Source organism: Stegodyphus dumicola, chromosome 2 (genome assembly GCF_044657685.1).
Source record: "Stegodyphus dumicola isolate Sdum_Otavi_A_Nest chromosome 2, ASM4465768v1".
In the NCBI taxonomy this organism is placed as follows: Eukaryota; Metazoa; Arthropoda; class Arachnida; order Araneae; family Eresidae; genus Stegodyphus; species Stegodyphus dumicola.
Window position 1 is genome coordinate 239,558,557 of NC_140769.1, and position 22,530 is coordinate 239,581,086.

At 31.3% G+C, this 22,530-nt stretch overlaps 1 protein-coding gene across 1 annotated transcript in view; it reads right to left on the minus strand.

Annotated features, from left to right (window-relative positions):
- Positions 1–783: 783 nt before the first annotated feature.
- Positions 784–22,530, minus strand: part of LOC118182473 (uncharacterized) — a 652,406-nt gene continuing 630,659 nt past the window's right edge. Inside the window, exon 4 of the mRNA XM_085811935.1 lies at positions 784–8,212. Within this exon, the coding sequence (XP_085668061.1) occupies positions 8,183–8,212 (30 nt within the window). The 3' untranslated portion in view covers positions 784–8,182. The remainder of the gene's footprint in view (positions 8,213–22,530) is intronic.

Genomic DNA, 22,530 nt, shown 5'->3' on the forward strand with positions numbered 1-22,530 from the left:
AATCAGCTTACCATACGCACACGAAAATTCGAAGATTAAAAGAGTGCTGAAAAGCAAGTATCTTTTAAAAACATATTTGCCGAGATGATAGCAAATGCTACTGTAATCCGTTAGATAATTCCATGTACAGTTTCAGTTAATTTATTGGAGGAGAATTATACAGCCACAAAATAAACCAGATTAAAAATATCGAAGGAATAATCTACAAATTGTATGAGTATTCTTGGTTCTGAAGCTGATTGTTATACATTCACAAAAATGATATGATTTTTCACATTCAAACTATATTGATCTAGCAACAAAATGTCTCTTTAAATTTCTCTATCAAACATTTATGTCAGCTGGTAACTAAACATTGATTTGGCAGGATTTACGATTTTGACTTCCAATAATAACAATTAACTAAATGTTTCTATTATTGACTGACCACGTATCTGAAATTTATTGCTTCAAGGCACTTTTAAGATTTCTTTACAAAAATATATTATTAACATTAAAAAATTATTTTTTTATTTTTATCTAATAATAATAATTAACAGGTTTTATAAATAAAATATGTTAAGTATGCAATAAGTTTTACTTGGAAAATATTTATGTAATTTAAAATAAAAATTGTTTTTCGTTGTGGAAAACGTTTTACTTCTCTTATCCTTACGGAGGCTTTATAGATGAACATTTAAATTTTTGTTAAATAATAACAGTGCTTGTTTAATTTTTAATTAAAATGTTCTGTCAAACAAATATTGTTACTGTCAAATCTGGAATACAATGAAAATACAAAACTCGTTGCAGAACAGAATATTTATTATATTATGTACATATTACATGTTAAACAAAGGGCCACACGTGTGAAATTTTTTCACGGCCCAGATTATTTCAACAAGGATTAAGAAAACATCAACATTTTCTAGTCTCGTCTTCGTAAAGAATATATACAGTCCCATTCATTCAATTAACACAATACTAGTTTGTAAAAAACAAATGAATAATCAACAAGATCAAAACAAACTTCATTTAGTTTCTGAATGGTTGATTGAGAATCTTTAAGAAACACCAGCAAAATCCTTATCTTATATATTTTTTTAACATTTCAGTGCACACATAAGCTAGTAAAATTTAAAGAATTACGATTTTAGAAACAGGATCATTTAAATGATTTCAATACAGTCGAAATAGTGTATCTGTATGTAAGCATATTTTACGTGTGCATTTAAATTGTTCCTTACGGAAATGTTAACTTGTTCTGTCTATATACCGAATCTATAGATTAGATTTTTTTTTCGCTTGATCTGTTTATACTGAGCGAATGGAACATTTGAGGTTACATTTGATTTACACTTAATACGCTGTAAAAGAAATGAACTTCGACTTTTAGATTATATTTATCCGAAAAGGTACGTATAAGTACGTATCCGAAAGGTACGTATAAGAACGAAGAAGGGGGATTCATATCTGATCGCGCTGGAAAATGATAGAGTTTTAATCGAAGCCTCCACTAATCTGAGTTTCATTCTCTTATTTAATTTTAAATTATACATTGGGTTGTTCCTCTTACAGTAAGATAAGATTTATATGTTAATGGTTCTGTAAGATGAATAATTAAATGCTCTAAACACCGAATCTGGAAAAAGAACCTAACTCCTAAAAGAATTTTGAATTTTCGAATCTCTCGAAACTATTAAATAAGCATAAAAAGAAGAAGGAGGAAAGAAGCTTTTTTTATATTAGAAAATTTTAAATAAAGTGAAATTTTATATCTGTCTTTGACGGGGGAAAAATTAAGGTCAGAGTTTTTTTTAAATGCATATATAGCTATTGAGCAGACACTAATGAAAACATAATTAGAATTCTTGAATCTTAAGATAATTTTCTCAGCATAATATGACAAACTAACTAATTTGTCAACTAACAACAAATTTGTAAACAACAGTTCGAAACTAACAGTTCGAAATTAAACAGTTTCGGCTAACTAGTTCGCCCGTAAGATAACTGGAGTTATGTGCGTCATGTAGACTTAATAGATCATGGCATGAATTGCTATAAACATCCAAGACCTAGTTGGTTATTATCTACGCCAAGAATTATAGAGATGATTCGAGAATTTCAAAACGTTTTGATTATTTAAAACTTTCAGCAGAATTCTTTAGATAGCATACTGAGTCAGTGTGCCACTTACGCCGTAAATGAAATGATTCTGGTCTTTAAATCAACAACGCTTTTGATGGACTTCGATAAAACTAATCTTTCCAAAGTTTTGAGGTGAAAAAATTTTAAATTGAGATTCGAATGACCAAAAGAAGTGAAAATTCTAATCTCGAATGTTAGCATTCGATGATCAGAATGCTCTTTCCTGCTTAATATGTTTTTAAATGTTAAGGTGCGCATATAAGATTCATATCATTTACAGAAGGAGTATCGTCTTACTCTAGAGCTAATACGATAATAGTAAAATTAAAAAACACATTTTTCCTTTTAATCAAATATTCAGTTGATATAGGAAATAATTCATTTATATATCTTATTAAATAAAAGGGCTATTGCGCCTGATGCTCACATTCACATGTTTGAATAGCATATAATTACTCAATATCGTTATTACTTTTTTTATCAGCCAAAATATATCTTAGATGCAAAACTTTTTTTATAATTCGAATTTTTCAAAACAAGTAAAACATTCATACCACGCTTACTAACTTCAAAACATATTTCATTGAATTTGCATGAAAAATCATCATTCTAGTTATTCTGACAGACACATAAAAACATAAGAATTTGCTCAAAATAATTCTTACAATCTGTTAAATATTTTAAGCATTCTGAAACATTTCAGGACTATATTTATACAATTTTCCTTGCTTCTCACGCACACGTTTCAGAATATTTGCACTATTTTTGCACTGAGACTTTGAACTTTAAAACATCGAACTTGTATAACCGTTTCATAGAAGTGGTGCAAAAATTTGAGAAAGTGCTGACATGTTTTGTCCTTTAACACTAATGTAATTCTTGTTACAGTCTTCTCTAACACCCATGGCATCTGACAATTATGGTCCCTTAACATTAAGCTAGACATCGAGAAAGTTACACAGAACGCTTCTGAAGTGGACTTTGACAAGTGTAGTTTATAGTTTTATTTACACATATTTACAGAAGTATTTACATGAGAAAGGGCCGAAGGTTTTTCAATTCGTTGGATTGTATTTCATGTGGTACATGTAAAGATAACAAAAAGGTAAGCACATCCATAGTGGTATGATCAATGATATCTCATGTAAATGCAATTGTCATATACTTATGCCATTTTTGAAATAATGGAACAGTCACCTTTAGCCACTGTGAAGCATAATAGTGGAATGATAAGTCATATTTTCATGTGAAAGTAACTCTAATATACACATGGCATTTTAGACACAATGAAGTCCTTAGAAGTTTCATGCAGATAAGAACAATAATAACATCAATGGAGCAACAACGTAAAGCATATCTATAACAACTTCCTATTTGAATTCCCTATACAACAAGCGCGCCTAGAGATTCATAAACATTTGAGAATGTTTACCTTTCTTAGAAAACTTCTCTTTTGGCACTTAATCAGAAAATCTAAGTGGTATTGGTGACAAAAAGATTTAGATTTGATTAGACCTGTCACAACCGAGTAGGCATTAAAATGGGGAAACTTATAAGCAGTTATTAGTTTAAAAAATAATGTTTAAGAAAAATGAAAACAAAATATTTGAATAACTTTAAAGTAAACAAGAAATTGGAGAACATTTGATTATTAATGTAATCGCCATTCAGTGTCATGTAAGGTTATAAAATTCAAATATTTAATTTCAAATAAATGTTCAGTTGGAAAGGAATGACACTCGGAGTAGAACTGAGTGTAAGAAAACACAATATTGATTGATACAGATATGATTTTAAAAGAAGCGTTTTAACCTCTTCATAACTTTTTCAACAGCAACTAAAAGAAAAGTTTCACAAACAGAAAGATAGGTTGATGAAATTTAAAGAACATGATAGAAACAAGTCACAGTGTCCTCTGAAATGAAGACAGAGAAGAGGAAAGAACGAAGCAAAAAACATGTTGCCAACATAGGAAAGGAAAGTGTAGTAAGAAATTATCTGTTTATAGATGGGCGGGGAAAATGGGTTAGAATTTGAGTCATTCACCAGTGCAAACAGATTATTATGGATATATGAAGCCTCAAAAAATCTAATTCGCCAACTGAGGAAATGTGTTGGGCGATTTTGGCAGATGCAAAATTAAGGTTTGCAGTCCAACAATGCTAGGCTATAAAAGACTTATTTTTTCCCAAACCTATGACTCATGTTTACATATATGAAATTCCAAAGCTCGTTTGTTTCCTAAATATATCTCAAGCCGCACTAACAACGAATGGATATTTTTAATATTAATAATAATAATTTTTAATATTAATAATTTTTAATATGTTCTTGAAATTTCTGTTTGTGATACTTGCCTTTCATTTAGTTGCAATTGAAGAAAGCGGTCGTGTTTGAATCGCTGAAACTGCTTCTGCTAAAGTAAATCTGCGTCGAACAGTTTTGTGTTTTCTTACACTTAAAAACCTGCAGTTATCATGAGTGGGAAAAATTTCTTTTATTCACAATTATTTTAATTTATGATAGTAACGAATCTTTTAGCAATTTTAATTTGTTAGCCGGCAGATCTAGGATATGTTTAAAATCCAGAGCAAGCCATTTTTAATTATTTTGCAAAAAATATTGCTCCTATTATTGATGTGAAATATTGCTTGATCTATCACTCGGCAGAATTTTCTCTTTCAACTTTTATAAATGGTCAAATTTGTTTTTTAATTTTAATATAATAAAAGAAAAAAGACTTTTGAATATCCAGTTTTAGTATATTTAATTATATTACATGGTGTTAAAATTATAATACGTTTAAAAGTGTTACATTATGTTTTCAAATGTTGATTTTATTAGTTATATGTAGTTTATTGCATATATTTTGATTTGGTTACTTATATATAGTTTGATAAAGTACATGTATAATTGTTTATATTCACCATAAACTCTCTGTAATTAAGAAACTATACTAGGAAATAAAATTGCAGAATTCTTTCTCTGTTGTAAAAACGCTTCCTTATTTAATAAATGTTCCTTTCAATTACTTTTAGAAGGACACTTAACTAAAACAATAACAACTATTAGATAAAAATTTATCATTATTGATAATATGATGGTTTTCATTACTATTTAAAGTTACAAAGTAAATAATAGTTTGAACTTAACAATAAGACTAAGTTAAGTTAACAATAAGACTTTAATACATTGTACCAGTAGAGTTTTGTCAAATTGATTGATAATCATATTACTATACATTTATAATGCAAGTATTTTGAGAGTAATATATTTTCGAAACAGAAGTTTTTTGTCGAAATTTATGTTTCAACAATTTTTGTAGAGTTTCCCAAGCAAAAATATTTTCTACCCTAAAATTAGAAATATAAAAGAAAAGCAGCAACTAAGCATATTATTCGGTAAAATATTTTAACACAAATGTTATTAACGAAAGATTTAATTAATAATGTTTTCAAATGAGTAAGGAACTTTATATGTAGGGGAGGGGGCTGATCTGAAACTTTTTAAGACTAACATCTGCAGAACGTATTATTAACTTGATTGGGTCTTCATTTATGATTTAAATAAAATATGACTTTATTCTATTAAATTGCATTTAAAATATGACGTAAAATACAACTGACTTGCGATTAAAAATATAACTATTCTTTTCGATTTTAAATTAAATAAATGAATAATGATTTGTGAACAAAGATTATAACAAAAAATTACATAAATCATTTTTAATATTCTAATTTGAAAGTTATAGCCAAATTTTATTCTCTTCTGAAATATTTCTTAAGAGCAATGAAATTTACCTAAATTAATTACTCTTAAATTAATATCCAAAATTTTTATACGTCATAATGAGCAATATGTTGCTCAAGTAAAATATAAGAATTACTTAAATATTAAAATTTTTAAAACCCTTATTGTCTTTCAAAAACGATCTTGTCACTGTTACACTTCATACAGTAATAAATATAAATGCAGATTTTGATATTAAAATACTAAAAATTCGTAATAATATTAAAGTACTAAAAAACGTTAAAATAAAATGTATTATCATTAAAAATTACTTCTTTTAAATAGATAACTTTTGTAATAAAATGGACAAAATAGATTGAAATTTTAATATTATAAAATGATATTTCTAACAATTCTAAAATTTAATTTTTTTATTAAAGTACAATTCCTTATTCAATTAGCAGACTGTTTTTACTCTAGCATTGAAGAAAACGTATTTAAATTTATTTTTAAATTGAAATAAAATAACACGGTACAGTTTCTACAAAACTGAAATCTTCATCATTCTGCAGACGATTCTTAATTTCATGATTAAATATTTCTGGATAAAATTTTATTTGTTCTCCATTATTTAATTAAATAACACTGGAATTTAAAATACTTCTGTGCAACTTCACATTCATGTAGCACCTTATTATTAGCATAATTTAACGCTTAAATGAGACAGAAAAAATTGGGAACAGAATACTTTAAATCTGTAGCTCTTATTTAGAACTGATTTAAATGCAGCATAAGTAATAATAAAAATCTAAATCTAATAGTTGATTCATATTTACAGCAAAGGAATTTATAGCAGATGTTTCTTATGTCTAATACATATACTTTGTTTGATATTATTAAGAAATGTTTTTAAAATATGTGTCTTTAAATTAATGCAAAGACTTTTGAAAAATATGTTACTTAATTATCAGTTCTAAGCAAAATTCTAAATAAATAATATTAAATAACGCATGTAAATATGAAGTAAATATAAAAACAAAATTAAGAAATTATTCTTTAAAACACTTTATGTAGAATTAATTGAAATTTGCATATCGTCCTAATATTATGATACATTCGAAAATGCTACACAAACGTTAATTACTGATGTACACAACAATATAAAGTACCAACCTATAAAACTTAAATAAATTTATTATTTAGTATGGAATATCGAAATCTGAATTCCCGAATATTTGTTAAATATCAAATCACTTACCGATTATTTCATGATTTTATTTATTTATTTCATAATTTTATTAGTTAATAAATATTCAATGCATCATTGTCCTTTACAAATAATGAGCAACAAATGATAATCTCTTATTGAAATTATCATTAACTACTGAGGATTCTTTCTTATTTAAAATAACGGAACTTTCTTGTTGAGTGGAATTTTCTCGAGAAATTACATCAAGAGTCTTTTTTCTCTAACTATAATATCAGATTAGAAAATTATAAAAGAATATAAATGTATATACATTAAAAAAGTTAATCACCCTAAAGGTGAAGAACGTAGTTTATTAAGATACAATTCTTCGTAAGACAAATACACTACCGAGGATAAGTTTCATCCATGGATTTAAACCAGTCATCAAGCAGCAATTACTCGAATACCAAGCAATACAACAACCATCATTGGTGCACCACTGGTAGCAAGAAACTACAGCCAGTGAGAAATTAAAACTTAGAAAATACATAAAAAGTACAAGGAGCTGTTATCGAAAAAAAACCGACCGAAGCCTAACAGTTCACAGCCTGTCATTATCTACATTCAACATATGCAGAAAATGAAATCTAAAATAATCTAAATACCTCAAAGCGTAACTGACTTCAATGTGTTTTATTTAATTATGCATTACCTGAAAGTCTACGAGCTTGGGGGGAAACACTTAATACAGGAAATAACGAATGACTTAGAAACTAAATTGGACAAAATAAAACGAAGTATATTTTTGTGATTTATTTTTTAAAACTATTTGTATTCGCGTGTATTCATATTTGTGCATCCGAGCGGCTTAGAGAGTCGTTTCGGCTCAAATAGGGGGGTGATGGGGGTTGGCTGCTTGCTTTGTACTCTGTACCCTTTGAGTACTGGAAAAGTTGCTACCATTATGCAGCACAAGACGAACGATATGCGGCAACTCAGTACACCGTCGGCTCTTGGTAGCTTGGGCTGAGTTCAAAATATCTTATAAACGAAGAATATGTCCCATTAGTTTCTTCATCTTTTCGGTAAACTCACTCTAACTACTGGAAACTACTCATGGAAAGACGAACCACTGTTTCAGGTTTTTTCGTGCAGACGCATCCCCATCTAGAAGAAAAGAAGAAAAAAAGAAAATCACATTAAGCTTTAGAAGATGGTTTGAAAATAAATAAACAATGCACACAACATTTCTTATTATAATATGGGAAATACGAACAAAACTAGTAGCTTCTTATACAAAAGTAAAGCACATCTAATAAAAACAAATCCGATATTTACATGATACGAAAAGCATCATGCTCTTATGTAACCAAAACACCACTCATATATAGTATACTAGAAAGACCGGCGGTCATACGAAATGACCGCTATTCTAGATATTATAAATTGTAATTAAAATGATTTGTGCAAAGGTGTCTGCTAATTCAAACTGAATTACCCAGGGCAGGCGGCGAGGACGCCCCTTTGCCTACTGCCCCTCGGGGTTTTCACCTGCTACTTGCTTGAAATAAGAGTGCAATGAAGGAAACCAATGGCGATACATTTCTTAAGAGCCGCCGCTAGCTCAAATAAAGGTGATGTAAATAATAAGATGTCAATTCACATGCCAAAGATCTCTTTGTACACAACATTTCTTGTGTAGATCTTTCCATCATTTTTATGCTCGCGTTGCAGAGGATCATCCATTATTTTTAATTTTACGTCCGTTCTTTCACGAACTCTTGAACAGGCAACATAAAGTTGACCGTGTCCAAATGCAGGCTCAGGTAAAAAAAATGCCAACACGCTTAAGTGTTTGGCCCTGAGATTTATTTATGGTAATACCAAAGGCAAGTTTTACAGGAAATTGTCTACGTCTCAATTGAGACGGCAACCCTGTGCCGTGGCAACTTCACACCAATGCTAGTACAGTTACGAAAGCTACCAATAAACTATCGGCAACAAGCAGACACTTAAGTCGCATATAATAAATATATTTATTAGTCCAAAGGGATTTGAATCCCGAAGGACTATTAGTTTCGTTCTGGCATTTTGCGTCGGACTCATAAATGTCGGTTCACTTTTCAAACTGTTGCCACAAAATGTTAGAGTCCTGCATTATATTTGAAGAAATTAAATAATGAAAAATCTGCATAAATGTATGTATATTTCTCATATTGTGATAAAACAACGGTACATAGAGTCATCGAATTGTGAATAACGTAATCCTCCAACGAATATGAGCATGTGGAAGACCAAATTTGAAATTTGAAATTTGTTTTATGATCGATTTCCTATTTTTCAAAACTTTGACGAATTTTTGATTAACAAACTCAAGGATTTCAAAGCAAGCAATGGCAACGTTGTGCAGAAAAAACATTTTTATCTCCAGCGCGTGAGTCTCTGTATCGGAAATTCTAAAGATATGCTCGTTTTAAAACTATTTTGCGATATTGCTGTTGCACTGGATCTTATGGTTTAAGTGCGAGGAACATGATATTTAATAAAGAAAGGTAACACACAAAATGTTAAAAAACGCCCCTTTGGACGTAATTTAAAATCTGAAACATTTCAGATTTTTTTTTTATAAATTTATGGTCTTTATTTATTTCATTTTATTCGTTTTTTCATCGTTGCCGGTTTTTACCGGTTGCATATTTCCGAATTCTATTATAGACGTTAAATTTATTTGTACGTGCTCTTGTATTTTTAATTTTTCCGGTTTAGCTTTCTCATAATATTCGTCACGCACTGCACTGCACGGGGAATAAAACAATTTACAATTACGCAAGCAACCAATAAACTATCGGCGAGAAACACTTAAGTCGCTTATATGAAATCACCTCATATGCGGTCAGGTCGTAAATTTAGAACCCCTTTTTTCACGAGGGGCTGAAAAGGAGGGGATAATCTTGCTCGTGGTCTTGAGAAAATGTGGGGGTCGTTTAAACATCTAACTTCTCTACATTCAGTTTTTATACAGAGGAAAATACAAATTGAATTCTTCGAATGAACGCAGTTTTGTACAATGAAAATGTATTATTGAACTATAATCTGTAAGGCAAATAACATTTTTTTTTTTTTTTTTTTTTTTTAAGTAGGAGTAGAAAGACAGATATTTGTTACATCAATGAATTTGTAGTAAATATTGAATTTTTCATTTCGAATGCTATGTTCCATGTATGCGAAGTAGCTGAGTATGTGAGAAAATAGTCTTAACCCAAATGGCCTTCAACTTTTACACGTCTAAGGACTGTTTTTCAATTACATTGTGGTCGCTGCTTTTTGGTTAATTTTCTAATCACATATAAACATTAAATTGTTTTTAATTTGAGACTTATGAATAACATAACGCAAACTAGACTGCAGAAAATTCTTCAGAATGAAGTTAATACTGGAAAATACATTTATGCTATTATCCAATTTTATCCTACAACAGATCTTTTAAAAAATGTGGAATTAGCAGTGCACCAGGTGGAAATAAGGATGACATTGTGTTTTAGGAAAGCGGCAAATCTACTTACAGCGACAACCTAAGTAAAAATAACTATGATTTTAGTAACAGTGATGACGAATTTCTGGGATTCTAAGAAACGCTTATGTATTTGCTAATTTTTAAATGCAACAGTTCCGTTTTCGTTGTATAAATAGTTATCATTAAAATAGGTACTTAATCCTTTTCCGGCTAAGTATTTTTCCCAAGTAGTTTTAACCTGATAAACCACTGCGCGTCTTACAGGCCAGGAAATTGAGGTATAGTATAAATCGCCCTTCATTTCGTATCAGTGCCGACGATTTCGATGAAAAAGGGTACCTTTTTAAAAACGAAATTCTTAACGAAGAAAAGCCGTTTTATGTACAGCATAATGTCTAAAAATACCGTCAAATTAAACAGTAATCTTGACTTTAATGCTTTTGTATGCATTTCTTGAATTGATTAATAAATGTAAATTTGTAATTTAAAAAAATGTATAATATTTTATTTAGTTACATGCTAGTTATCTGTCTTATCGCTTCGTTTCTGGTATAGACCACCCCCCTCCCAGAAAAAAGCGTTTTGCTCCTCGATCGCAAAAATTTCTCGATTTTCCATTACTTAACTAGTGGAATTTCCTAGTTCCCCTCCCCCCCCCAATAAAATTACAACTCTGCGACAACAACTGAGTGAAATATTTGCAGCTCTCTACACATAAATTGAATGTTTATTTAAAAATATTTTCAATAAAATATTTTCTAATTTTTATATCCCTTTTCTAGTTTATATGAAATTTCAAAATTTAACGATATCAGTTAATGAAATACTTGCAAGTAATATAATGGTTCTGAGAAGTATATTCTTGATTCCAAACCCTTACTGCTAGGCATCAGCCCATCGCTCTTAGAATACATTATTAGTCCAAAGGGGCAATTTGCCCAGAAGGATTATTAATTTCATTTTGGGGCCCACCAGCGGCCGAGCGGTAAAGTCGCTGAACACTGGTAGTTCGGTCCGAGGTTCGAATCCCGCGAACGGGCTGGCTGCATGGGCGTTTTCGTGGTTTTCCCCATGTGTAACGTGTATACGAGCCAGTTTCCCTTAGAAAGTCCTCCACGAAAGGCATCCCTCCCCTTAGGCAGATAGCCCTCGTGTGCTTTGCCATAATTAAATACACCAATTTCATTTTGGCATTTTGCGTTGAAAACTATAAACGGCGAATCACTTTTCAAATTGTTGCCGCCAAATATTATCGCCTTGTATTATATTTAAAGAAATTAAATAATGAAGAGTCTGCATGAATGTATGTATGTTTCTCGCTTATGATAAAACGACGGTACCTAGAACCATCAAAACTTCGGCGTGTGAAAGCCCTATATGAATTTAAAATTTGTTTTATTATCGATTTCATATTTTATAACACTTCAAAGAATTTTTGATTAACAAACTCAGCAATTTCAAAGCGAGAAATGGCAACACTGTACTAAAAAAAAATTTATCTATTAAGCGCGCGATATATATTCCTGATATACTGATACTGAATGAGACCTAAAAACACTTTTCTTTTAAAATATATCTTCCCTTATGATCCCTAACACAGCCGTTTACTTTCCCCTTCCGTAATTAACGTCAGTCTCCTGCTCTCGACCGCATTTGCAAAGCCACCGCTTATATATATATAGATAAGTCAGCAATTTATATAAATAAAAAGCAACAAACAAAACAAAGATATACAAATTGCATCGATAAATACAGCACACAAAAAGGAAATATTGAGATGTAAGCGCTAATACGCAAATAAAAAAAATTACAAGTTCTTTTGTACACCAGAAAAGGAAATGTATAAAAAACATTTTAGTATGAATTAAATCAGTTCATTCTTTTCAAGCAATAACCGATTCGTAAATAATATTTTTGTTGCCAAACCACGAAAAAAAAACTTTCGACACTTCAAGTACGCGTATGACATTATGATCTAAATTTAATGTAATATAACGACTTTTTCCCAATAAAAGTAAAAGAATTAACGCCACAATAACATATCGGGTAAATTATGCTAACCTAAAACAAAAAACAAAAAAACAAAAAAAAAAAAAAAAAAAAAAAGTTAAAAACAGCGGGTATTTATTTAAAACGCTGACATTAACGAAACATTTTCGACATACAATGACGTCACATGTAATCGCGTACTTTTCTTAACATCAGAATATGACCTTGATTTTTTATCTTCAGTGTCTGAGACTGTTTGTTGCCACTCGGAAAAATAGAGCGAAAGTTAGCGTTTTCAGAGTTTTTAATTAATATCTCGGCTGATTAAAGTCGAACGAAGATGAAAATGATCGAAATGGCTTCCCGAGAGTGCCTTTCTCGAACTTCAACTTCCCGCCGTTCCGGAGAAGATAATGTTACAAACAAACAGACAGACACCCGCAGATTTTAATAGCATAGAATATAGATGGTTCCGAGTTAAGTCTCAACGTATTGCACCAATTTTCGCTCTTTAGATCAAATTTATTTTCTAACTGAGCAAACGTAATAATAAAGATAAATGTATTGCTTCTAAATCCACAAGGTCAAAGATTTGATTGCATTTATCTGTTTGGGATAGAATTGTTCCTTAACCTGTACATACTTCATTGCCTCAATAGGACTCGGCTGTTTATACATCCACAAGTCTTAGAACTTTAGAAAGTTTAAAAACATACATTCATTCTGATCATTAATTAAAATAGTATCAATTAAAACTATCTGCTGAATCCTTATAAATACTCGATAACTATAATTAAGTATAAAATATTTTATCACCGGAGCCCCAGCACTGCATCACCAAATTTAGCTTTTACCATAAATGTTTACATCTATTTTTAAGCTAATATTTTTCAACATTACGTACTTTTAAAGCAACGGGATCATTTGTGTGTGTGTGATTGTGGCAAAGCCTCGAGGGCTATCTGCCTAAGGGGAGGAATGCCTTCGTGGAGGACTTTCTAATGGAAACTGTCTCGTATACACGTTACACATGGGGAAAACCACGAAAACGCCCATGTAGCCAGCCCGTTCGCGGGCTTCGAACTCGGACCGAACTACCAGTGTTCAGTGACTTTGCCGCTCGGCCGCTGGTGGGCCCGGGATCATTTGTAATTCTATTGTAATTCTATTGCATGGATTTATATATATTGGTACAATACATAGTAATCTAACTGATATAAATAATTTCACTCTTTTACCGAAATTGCATTTTGAATGTTTCCCCAAATTTACAAACTACACTTCGAAATAAATTTATCAAACTGGTTTTCTCTTTACTTAAGCTAGCGCCTGATTATTATTATTTGCTCATTTCTACAAGAGCCTAAGAGCAATCTATTGCTACAGTTGGTTGGTAAACGAACTGCAGTCTTTTTTCTTGTTCTCAAATTGGACATTTATTCAGCTCGGTGTATGCAGCTGTCGTAAAATACATATTACTGTTTTGAACATTTCTTCACTACACCTCATTTGTGAGACATATTTAATTCGTACTCAACATAATGATTATCAGATCAAAACACACACCATTTACACAGCTCAAGTCGCATCTTCTTACTGTTAAGATGATTTTTCAGAATTTCGCTGCATTTTAGCCGCTTTTTTCAAACATCAAATTTCTTTCTAGCTTTAGCCTTACTAAATTAATTTGTATTGATGTGGTGAACATATTTGTTTGAATTGTTGTAAATATTTTAGCAAACAAAAAATAAAAACAGCAGTATTGTCTGTCATAACTAATAAATAAAGTATAACCTAATACACTCAGACATGAAAAATACATACTAATTAAGATTCTACATTAATATATATTATTATTTTATGTGATTCCCCCTCTACTCGAGAATTCATGGTGAAAGGTTTCGTGAAACATTATTTTGATAGTCTAAAAACTGTCGAATTAGCGCTGCATCGGAAAAAAAATCATCATCCCAAAGGAACGTTAGCCAGAAGGATTATTAGTCTCAAAACGTAATTTTGCGTTGAATCAGTCTGAAACGCTGAATCACTTTTCAAATTCTTGCCACGGAATATTATTGCCCTGCATTATATTTTAAGAAATTAAAGAATGAAGAGTTTGCATGAATGTATGCATGATTTTCGCATTGTGAAAAACAACAGTACCTAGAGCCATTCAATTTTGAATAACATAGTCTTCCACCCGAATATGGACACCTGGAAGCCCAAATTGTGAATTTCGAATTTGTTTTATTGTGTATTTCATATTTGTAAAACGTTAAAAAAATTTTATTAACAAACTTAATAATTTCAAAGCAAGTAAAGGCAACACAGCACGGAAAAAAAAAAATTTAATTCCAGCGCACGTGACTCTCTATCGGAAATTTTAAAAATAGGCTGTTTTTAAATATTTTTAGGCCAAACGAAGTGCTCAAGTGCTCTCGAAAGGTATATGTGTATGTAAATGAGAAAAAAAAAAGCGCCACTTTGGAGGGAATATAAAATCTGGAAGCTTAAGGTTTTTTAATTTTATTTTCTATACTTTCCATATTTTTACTTGCTTATTTGCAACATTTTATGAGAGTATTGTTTGCGCATAAATGAGTAGATTTTCTTTTCAAAAATACTGAGATATCAAGGTCGCCAATTTTCTTTATAGAAAAGGTGTAAACACAGCTTACATTAATACCCTTGAAGGATAAATTGGAATTCAAATTGCGTTGAGATATTTATGCTCTTAGCCGTTTTTTTATAGAATTTTCTTTAACATCGAAATTACACAAGAGGATATATAGACAGAATTAGTTGCAGAGTTTCATCAAATAAAAAGTTTAATTAATTTTAATGAATGCTATGTAATAAATCTTCATGAAATATGATAAAGAATAGTTTTAAAATTTCTAAAATACATAAGCAAGAAATGAAAGAGACGAAATATACAAACGCGTATTAGTACGAAACTACGAACGAAGACTATAATGTCATTATTTCCCGATGTTAGCTACGTATAAGCCACCCATCCTTACATCCTTTCATACCAGTAATTAGCTATTAGCCCCTTCGCGCCGACTGTCACGTATACGTGCCAGCAACGAACGCACTTACCTACCGGCCGACACGCAGGCGTGCCAGAGGATTGTTCCATTCTCTACCGACTGTCACGTATTTGTGCCAGTACTTTGGAACGTTTTTCAAACTATAATTTCTACCACAAGATGGCACTGTATGTCCATATGGTTTCAGATACATGTAAATTAGACCTTCAACTCGAAATGAGAGAAGCATGACTACACGTGTTTTTGATTATATAAAGAAACGGGGAAATAAATGTTTCCGAATGGCGTGATTTATGACGTCTCTTTAAATCGCACTTTATTCGCACGTGGTAGTTGTTTACTGTAAGTAGAGAAGTTTTATTTGCTCTAAAGCGTTGGGTATTTCGGTTTGCAGTTCAGTTTTTAGAAAATAATTAGATCTTGTTAGACGTGAATTCTTTGTTTTTACCGTTGCAATGTCGAAGCGTCGAAAATGTTTAACAGAGCATGAAATAGCAGAAATGATGCAAAATATTTCAGATATTGATTCTGAAATTCTGATATTCTGATATACATTCTGAAAGATTAACTGAAAGACATTTTTCAAAACTTTGTTCAGAAGAGACTGATAAGAAAATGAGACGACGATGCTTCGTTTGTTCACATTCCCGGAAAAATCCTCCAAAACGGCAAAAGAGTTATTACGAGTGCAAGGAATGTAACGTAGGACTGTGTGTAGATCCCTGTTTTCAAATTTTTCATACGAAAAGAGAATTTTAAGTAATATATTTAGTTTTCAGATGTATAATGTTAAAATTCATAAAATGGTGAGTAATTAAAATAAAATGTGTAAAATATGCATTTAAACAAGAAATAAGGTAATTAAAGTATATATATAAAAATATTTATAAAGCATAAGCCGTTTAAATACTCTATAGAGCCTTATTAAACAATGCGTTGATACTTCGGAAATTTCATGGATTTAGGCTTAGTAGCAAAAAAGCCCACGGCCCTGGAGAGACGCTCGCGTAAGACACTGCCGGCCTCAGCGATAAGCGCGCGTTTTCGCTACCCGGCTCGAAGGGGTTAGGGATTGGTAACACTGTTTAATTCTCTCAGTGTAAAATCGTAAATCCTATGAACCTTCATTTAGATGTGTAAATAAAGTTTGTAAATAAAGCTACGTATTTGTAGCTGAAAAGGACTTTTTTTCTCTTGCCATTTTCGTGATTTCTGTTATAACTGAAATATATGTGGACGCATATTAATTTACAAATATAATTCTGAACATTGTAAATATATGTGCTGTTAAATATTTTAACAAATCCAATATATATTTTCATACATGTAGTGTTAAATCTTTTAACACATCCAACATATATATTTCCATACATGTAGTATTAAATCTTTTTAACACATCCTATTATATATTTTCATACATCGCGTCTGTTTAGTTATACTATTCAAGAGAAGACTTTCTGAATTAATTGATACTGAAAAATATATACAGAGTTCATATCTACGTCGATACATTTATCATGACAAAAATATGTGGAAAATCGTTAACTTCAAAGAACATAAATTAGTAATATAAAACATTTACTTTTTATCCCATTAATATTTTTATTAATTCATAAATATAATTCTGATGATTGGAAATATGTATGGATGCATGAGTATCTCACAGGAGCAGAGTAAATAATCGTATTTCATTTGATTGCGACCAAAGAGGGGTTACACGTGACAAATGTAGTATCATGACCAGCTAGAATGTGTTAATGGTGGTAAATTTCCTGCGATTAACTGGTTTTTATTGCTATTAAGGTTAGAATTATTTGATTAGAATTTATATTTCTCAAATCCAAATCCAAGCTGAGCCATCTATAATAATTTACTGATGAGAATGGCCTTCCTCCCACTTGACAAGAACTAAAGCGGTATCCCTTAGGTCCACTCCAGCACGATTCAAGATCTTATGACGTTAACAGCTAAAGCTCCCATAATACCCCGGTTCCACTTCAGAAAAATCAATGCCTTCAACGCACAGAGAGCAAAATCAAGAAACTAGAGCAACGAAACACTCTTTAAGAGTCTATGAATAATGACGATGCCATCTACTGCAAAAAGAAAATATGAAGTGTTTTTCCCCGTCCTTAATTATACTCACGACGCATGCGCAAGTTTCTGGAAATAAAGTGAGTGAAAAATCAAGGAGATGATGACTTAAAAAGAGTGATGGCTTTAATCTTTATTTACTTCTATGGGAAGCTTTTAAATGAGAAAATTTTTGTTTCTTTTTTCGGGAGGGAAGAGATTTTGCGGTGGTTCAAGAGAATTTGTAATTACGTGAAATTAAAAAGAAACAGATTTGATAAAAGAATGCATTATTTGAAGAAGTTGGATGAAGAAGTAAAGTGTTTGCTACGTAGTTTGCAAAAAGTTGTTTAAAAGCAAATATGAGGTTAAAGAAATATTCTTAGTCTATCAAAATGATGAATCCATCTCTTAATATTAAAGAACATATGGGGTGTTCACATACGCAGTATTTTCATAGGTAAGAACTTCATGATGTATATTCAAAGCGAAGGACAAGATACATGATGTTCCACACTCCAAAACTGCCTTTCAAAGCAATAAATGTAGTTACTAATACATTTGGTCTTTGTTCTTTCAAGGTTCATAAAAAGTATTTTGCAATTACCCACTGAAAGCGCACGATTCAAGAGATTTAAGATTGGATCACGTGGGCAATATGAGGAAGGTTTTGCCTTGTACTTGGAAATTTGGAGTCCAGGTATTGACTTGGATTCCATTTTGGCTCCATGTGCAGGTACTGACTTGAACTCCAGTATTGACTTGAACTCCATGCTTCCATAAACTTCAATCCAGTCAGACATGGGAGCAATGTTTTGGAATAGCATTTCCGATCTGCGTCGGTTCAGCTGTACAATTTAATGGAATGAATGGATGTTTGATTGCCCCATTGATTTAATATACCACATAATATTTTACAAATCTCGTACTATCCAAGCATTTACAAATAAGAGCTGTTTAGCTAGCAGATAGAAAGCCAACACGCATTAGGTAGATGATGACAACGGTGTGGTTCTTTGTTGAGAATTCAGCTTTAGAAAATAGAAAGCCAACACGCATTAGGTAGATAATGACAATAGTGTGGTTCTCTGTTGAGAATTCAGCTTAAACTGTACTGATGTTATACTTCCAAAAAGCACTTTTAGCGTCGTATCTATTTTCACTCAATGAACTCTGGTTTATAACATATTTAACTTTTTTATATCAGATGTTACTCAGGTGATTCCGAATCTCACGAGTATTCTATTATCATTCATTAAAGTCGGTTTAATTATCTTCTAAAAGAAGATATATCTATCTAAATATGCGTAATAGTTACTAAAACATGTTTGTAAATTTTAAAATTTATTAAGTATACTATCTACGTGTTTAATTGCCTTCAATCTCTAAATTCCGGAAGCTGTTAAAAGATGTTCAGCCGTAACCAAACGATCCTAACAGAATTTAACAATTAATAAGTTCATGGACTTGGGATTTACTTATTTCCCTAGTGTTCAATTTGAATAACTTCTAAGAGTTCACATTCTCAAAATATATTTAACAATTATTAAAAACGATATTAGCAGATTTTATTAGTATTTACTGGCACCTTAATCCGTTCATTTTATTCTACTTCGTTATAGTTCATATAAACGGTTTCTATAAAGTTTTAATAATGGCTAAAATGTTTTAATAGTTGTTAGATAATGTTAGTAGATTTTAGTTGTTTTGAAAACTTAAGAACTGAATTTCTTATTTTTATCGGCAAACCGTTTCTAACCCATGTCGGTGTAAGATAAACGACGAGAAGTTAATTACACTCACGGTTAATTTAGTTTGGAATAACTAGAATAAGTTTGAAATAAGAAATTCCGTAAAGGTATTTTAATAGAAATCTTTAATTACCAGGAATAATTTAGAGTCAGTAGTAAATGAAAGCAATGAATAAATCGATCATTAAAATTTACATTTGCTGAATTTCATAAAATTTCTTTCTTTATCTCCTATTTGGAAATTAACATACTGATCGATTATAAACTTATTTTGTTTTAACTGAGTCGTTTAGCAACTAATAATTCATAACAGGCCAACATACAACATCTTCCCTTTTTTTAAGATGAATTTATATCCTTTGGAACCATTCAACATCACTTTTGTAACGTTCCTTCATGTTAATTAACTAGTTATTTTATTAAGATAAAGTAATACGCCGAAGAAGTATTAATATTTAGAAGTTAATTAACAATATTGAGATAGTGATTAAACAGACAGCTTTGCATATTTTTTAAATTTAATAATCCAATGCAAATATATCCAAAATGTAAATCAAAACATTTGAAAATTTCTGCAGTGCGTATATATAGCGTTATAAGCAATATATAGCGTTTCAAAAATGTTTTGCTAACTATATTAGAAATATAAAAGTTAATATTCTTATTAAGGAGTACTTTTATTAATACATCTTTATTAAGTAATCGTTTTAAATTGTTTGGCTTACTGTCAGAATTACACTAGTATTCTGACATTACCTAAATTACTAAAACTTAAATCTGTGAAATTTTTACATAAAAATTTTAAAGTCACTATTACCTAAATCTGTGAAATTTTTACTTGAAAATTTCATTGTGTATATATAATCTATCTAGTCTATTCTATATATTGTGATGTCAAATTTATGATTCTTTCTTAAACATTCTCAGCGCAGAAAGATTTGTCAAGTTAGAGTTAACAGATAAAGGATTAAAAATAGTTTTGATATAGTAGATATAATATGTATAAGACTAGAGGGTTGCGGCGAAAACAAAATTAATAAGCTCTATATACACCTGAAAAGAAAATGTGAAAAAGCCCTTTCAACATGGATGAAATCAATTCATTCTTTCCAAGCAACAACCAATTCGTAAATAATTTTTTGTTGCCAAACCAGGAAACACAAACTTTTACCGCTTCAGGTATGCATATGACATCATGATTTAAATTTAATGTAATATAATTTGAAAAGTGAATCGACATTTATAGCGAATCAACACAAAATGCCAAGACGAAATGAATAGTCCTCCTGGACTAACGTCCTTTGGGCTAATAAGAACTTTTTATCGGTATCAATAAAAAATTACAGCAAGAACATATCCTGTCAATTATCCTAATCTGAAACAAAAGAAATAAAATTCAGAATGGCTCACAAAAAGAGTTCCTCACAGGAGCTATTTATTTAAAATGCTGACATTAACGAAAAGTATTCGACATAAAATGACGTCACGTGCAATCGCGTGCTTTCTTCAACGTCAGAATATGTCCTTATATGGTAATAATATGTTTAATGTTCGACAATGCTATTTTTATTTGAAAGTTTGTAAAACTTATGTGTTTTTGATTAACAAACTGTGATTTGAAAACGAGCAGTGGCAACACATTTCGAAATAAAGCAGAATTTTATCTCCAGCGCTCGAGATTGTTGCCATTCAGAAGTACGATGTGAAAAATGACCGTTTTCAGAGTTTTTAATTAATATCTGGACTGATTAATGTCGTACGAAGTTAAGAATGATCGAAATGGCTTTCTCACGAAATTTAGGAATCTGGCTGTACCTCCCTTGAAACACAATTCTCCGCCGTTCCGGAGGAGATGATGTTACAAACATAAAAACAAACTAACGTGCAGAGATTTCAGTAATATATACTGTTACCGAAAGAACACCGAATCATCAATAGCGTCAGAAAATATTTGAAGGATGAGATTCATAAATCGATATTAGTACTAAACATATGCACTAAAAATAAAATAACCTAAATAAAATCATTTGGCGAAAAATAAAAAAGCTGACCTTTGTTCAGTGTTTCGTATTTAATTCGTAAAAAATAAGATATTCTTACGAACAGAGAAAAAAAAAATTCTTAACTAAAACGATTTAAACAGAGCCAAAATAAGCTTTCTTTTGGGATCGAACTCGGAGCCTTTTTAATTTTTTCTTTTAACACATTTTCCTGCATAAAACTGCGTTATTTAATGCTTTAATTAGTCAGTCATGAAAACAGATTCTTTCTTGACTTATTTTCATAGATCTTGTATAGAAAAATAACCTTTAATCTCATCAAAACAGTGTAGACACATAATTTTTAGAAGCAGGCAAAATGAAAAATGAGCAATCGTCTTCGCCGGGAATCAAACCACAGACCTCGGGAATACCGGCCCAGCGTGCAGAACCACTACACCACGAAAGCACTCTAGGATGGCGGGAGAAATGCCTTATATACTCCTCTTTTTAAAGGGTGACTGTGTTTTTTTTGGGGGGGGAGACCCAGTCGCGAAATCCTGGGTGTGGAAAATCCTCATCCAACACCCTTTTAGTTCGGGCGACATTAGGTATCTTTTTAGAAACAGGCAAGATGAAAAATTAGCAAACGCCTTCGTGGGAAATCGAACCACGGACCTCTGGATACCGGCCCAGCGTGCAGAACCACTACACCACGAAGGCACGCTAAGAAAGCGGGAGAAATACCTTATAACAGCTACACTAGAAAATTACCGCACAACTGTATTGGTCTCCAAATTCATGAATCTCCAATTATATGATAAATATTCTTTCTCTCACTAAAAATGCGCTAGAAACCAAAAACCAGAACCAAAATTTTATTTCAGTTATCTTTCAGAGTACGACAGTGATTTTTGATTACCGACGCTGACTGCTGCACCGAAGGGCCCGAGTTCGAATTTCGGAGAAAGCATGGATTTTTGTAAATGTATAGTGTCTGTGCGGCATGGGACACTCTAAATGTGTGGTGAGCCGAAGGTCCTCCTGTCACCTGTATGGTGCTCAAGGATCTTGTCAACGACAGACGCAATCTTGCCGCGATGTATTTCATGGGCTTGTTCTGATA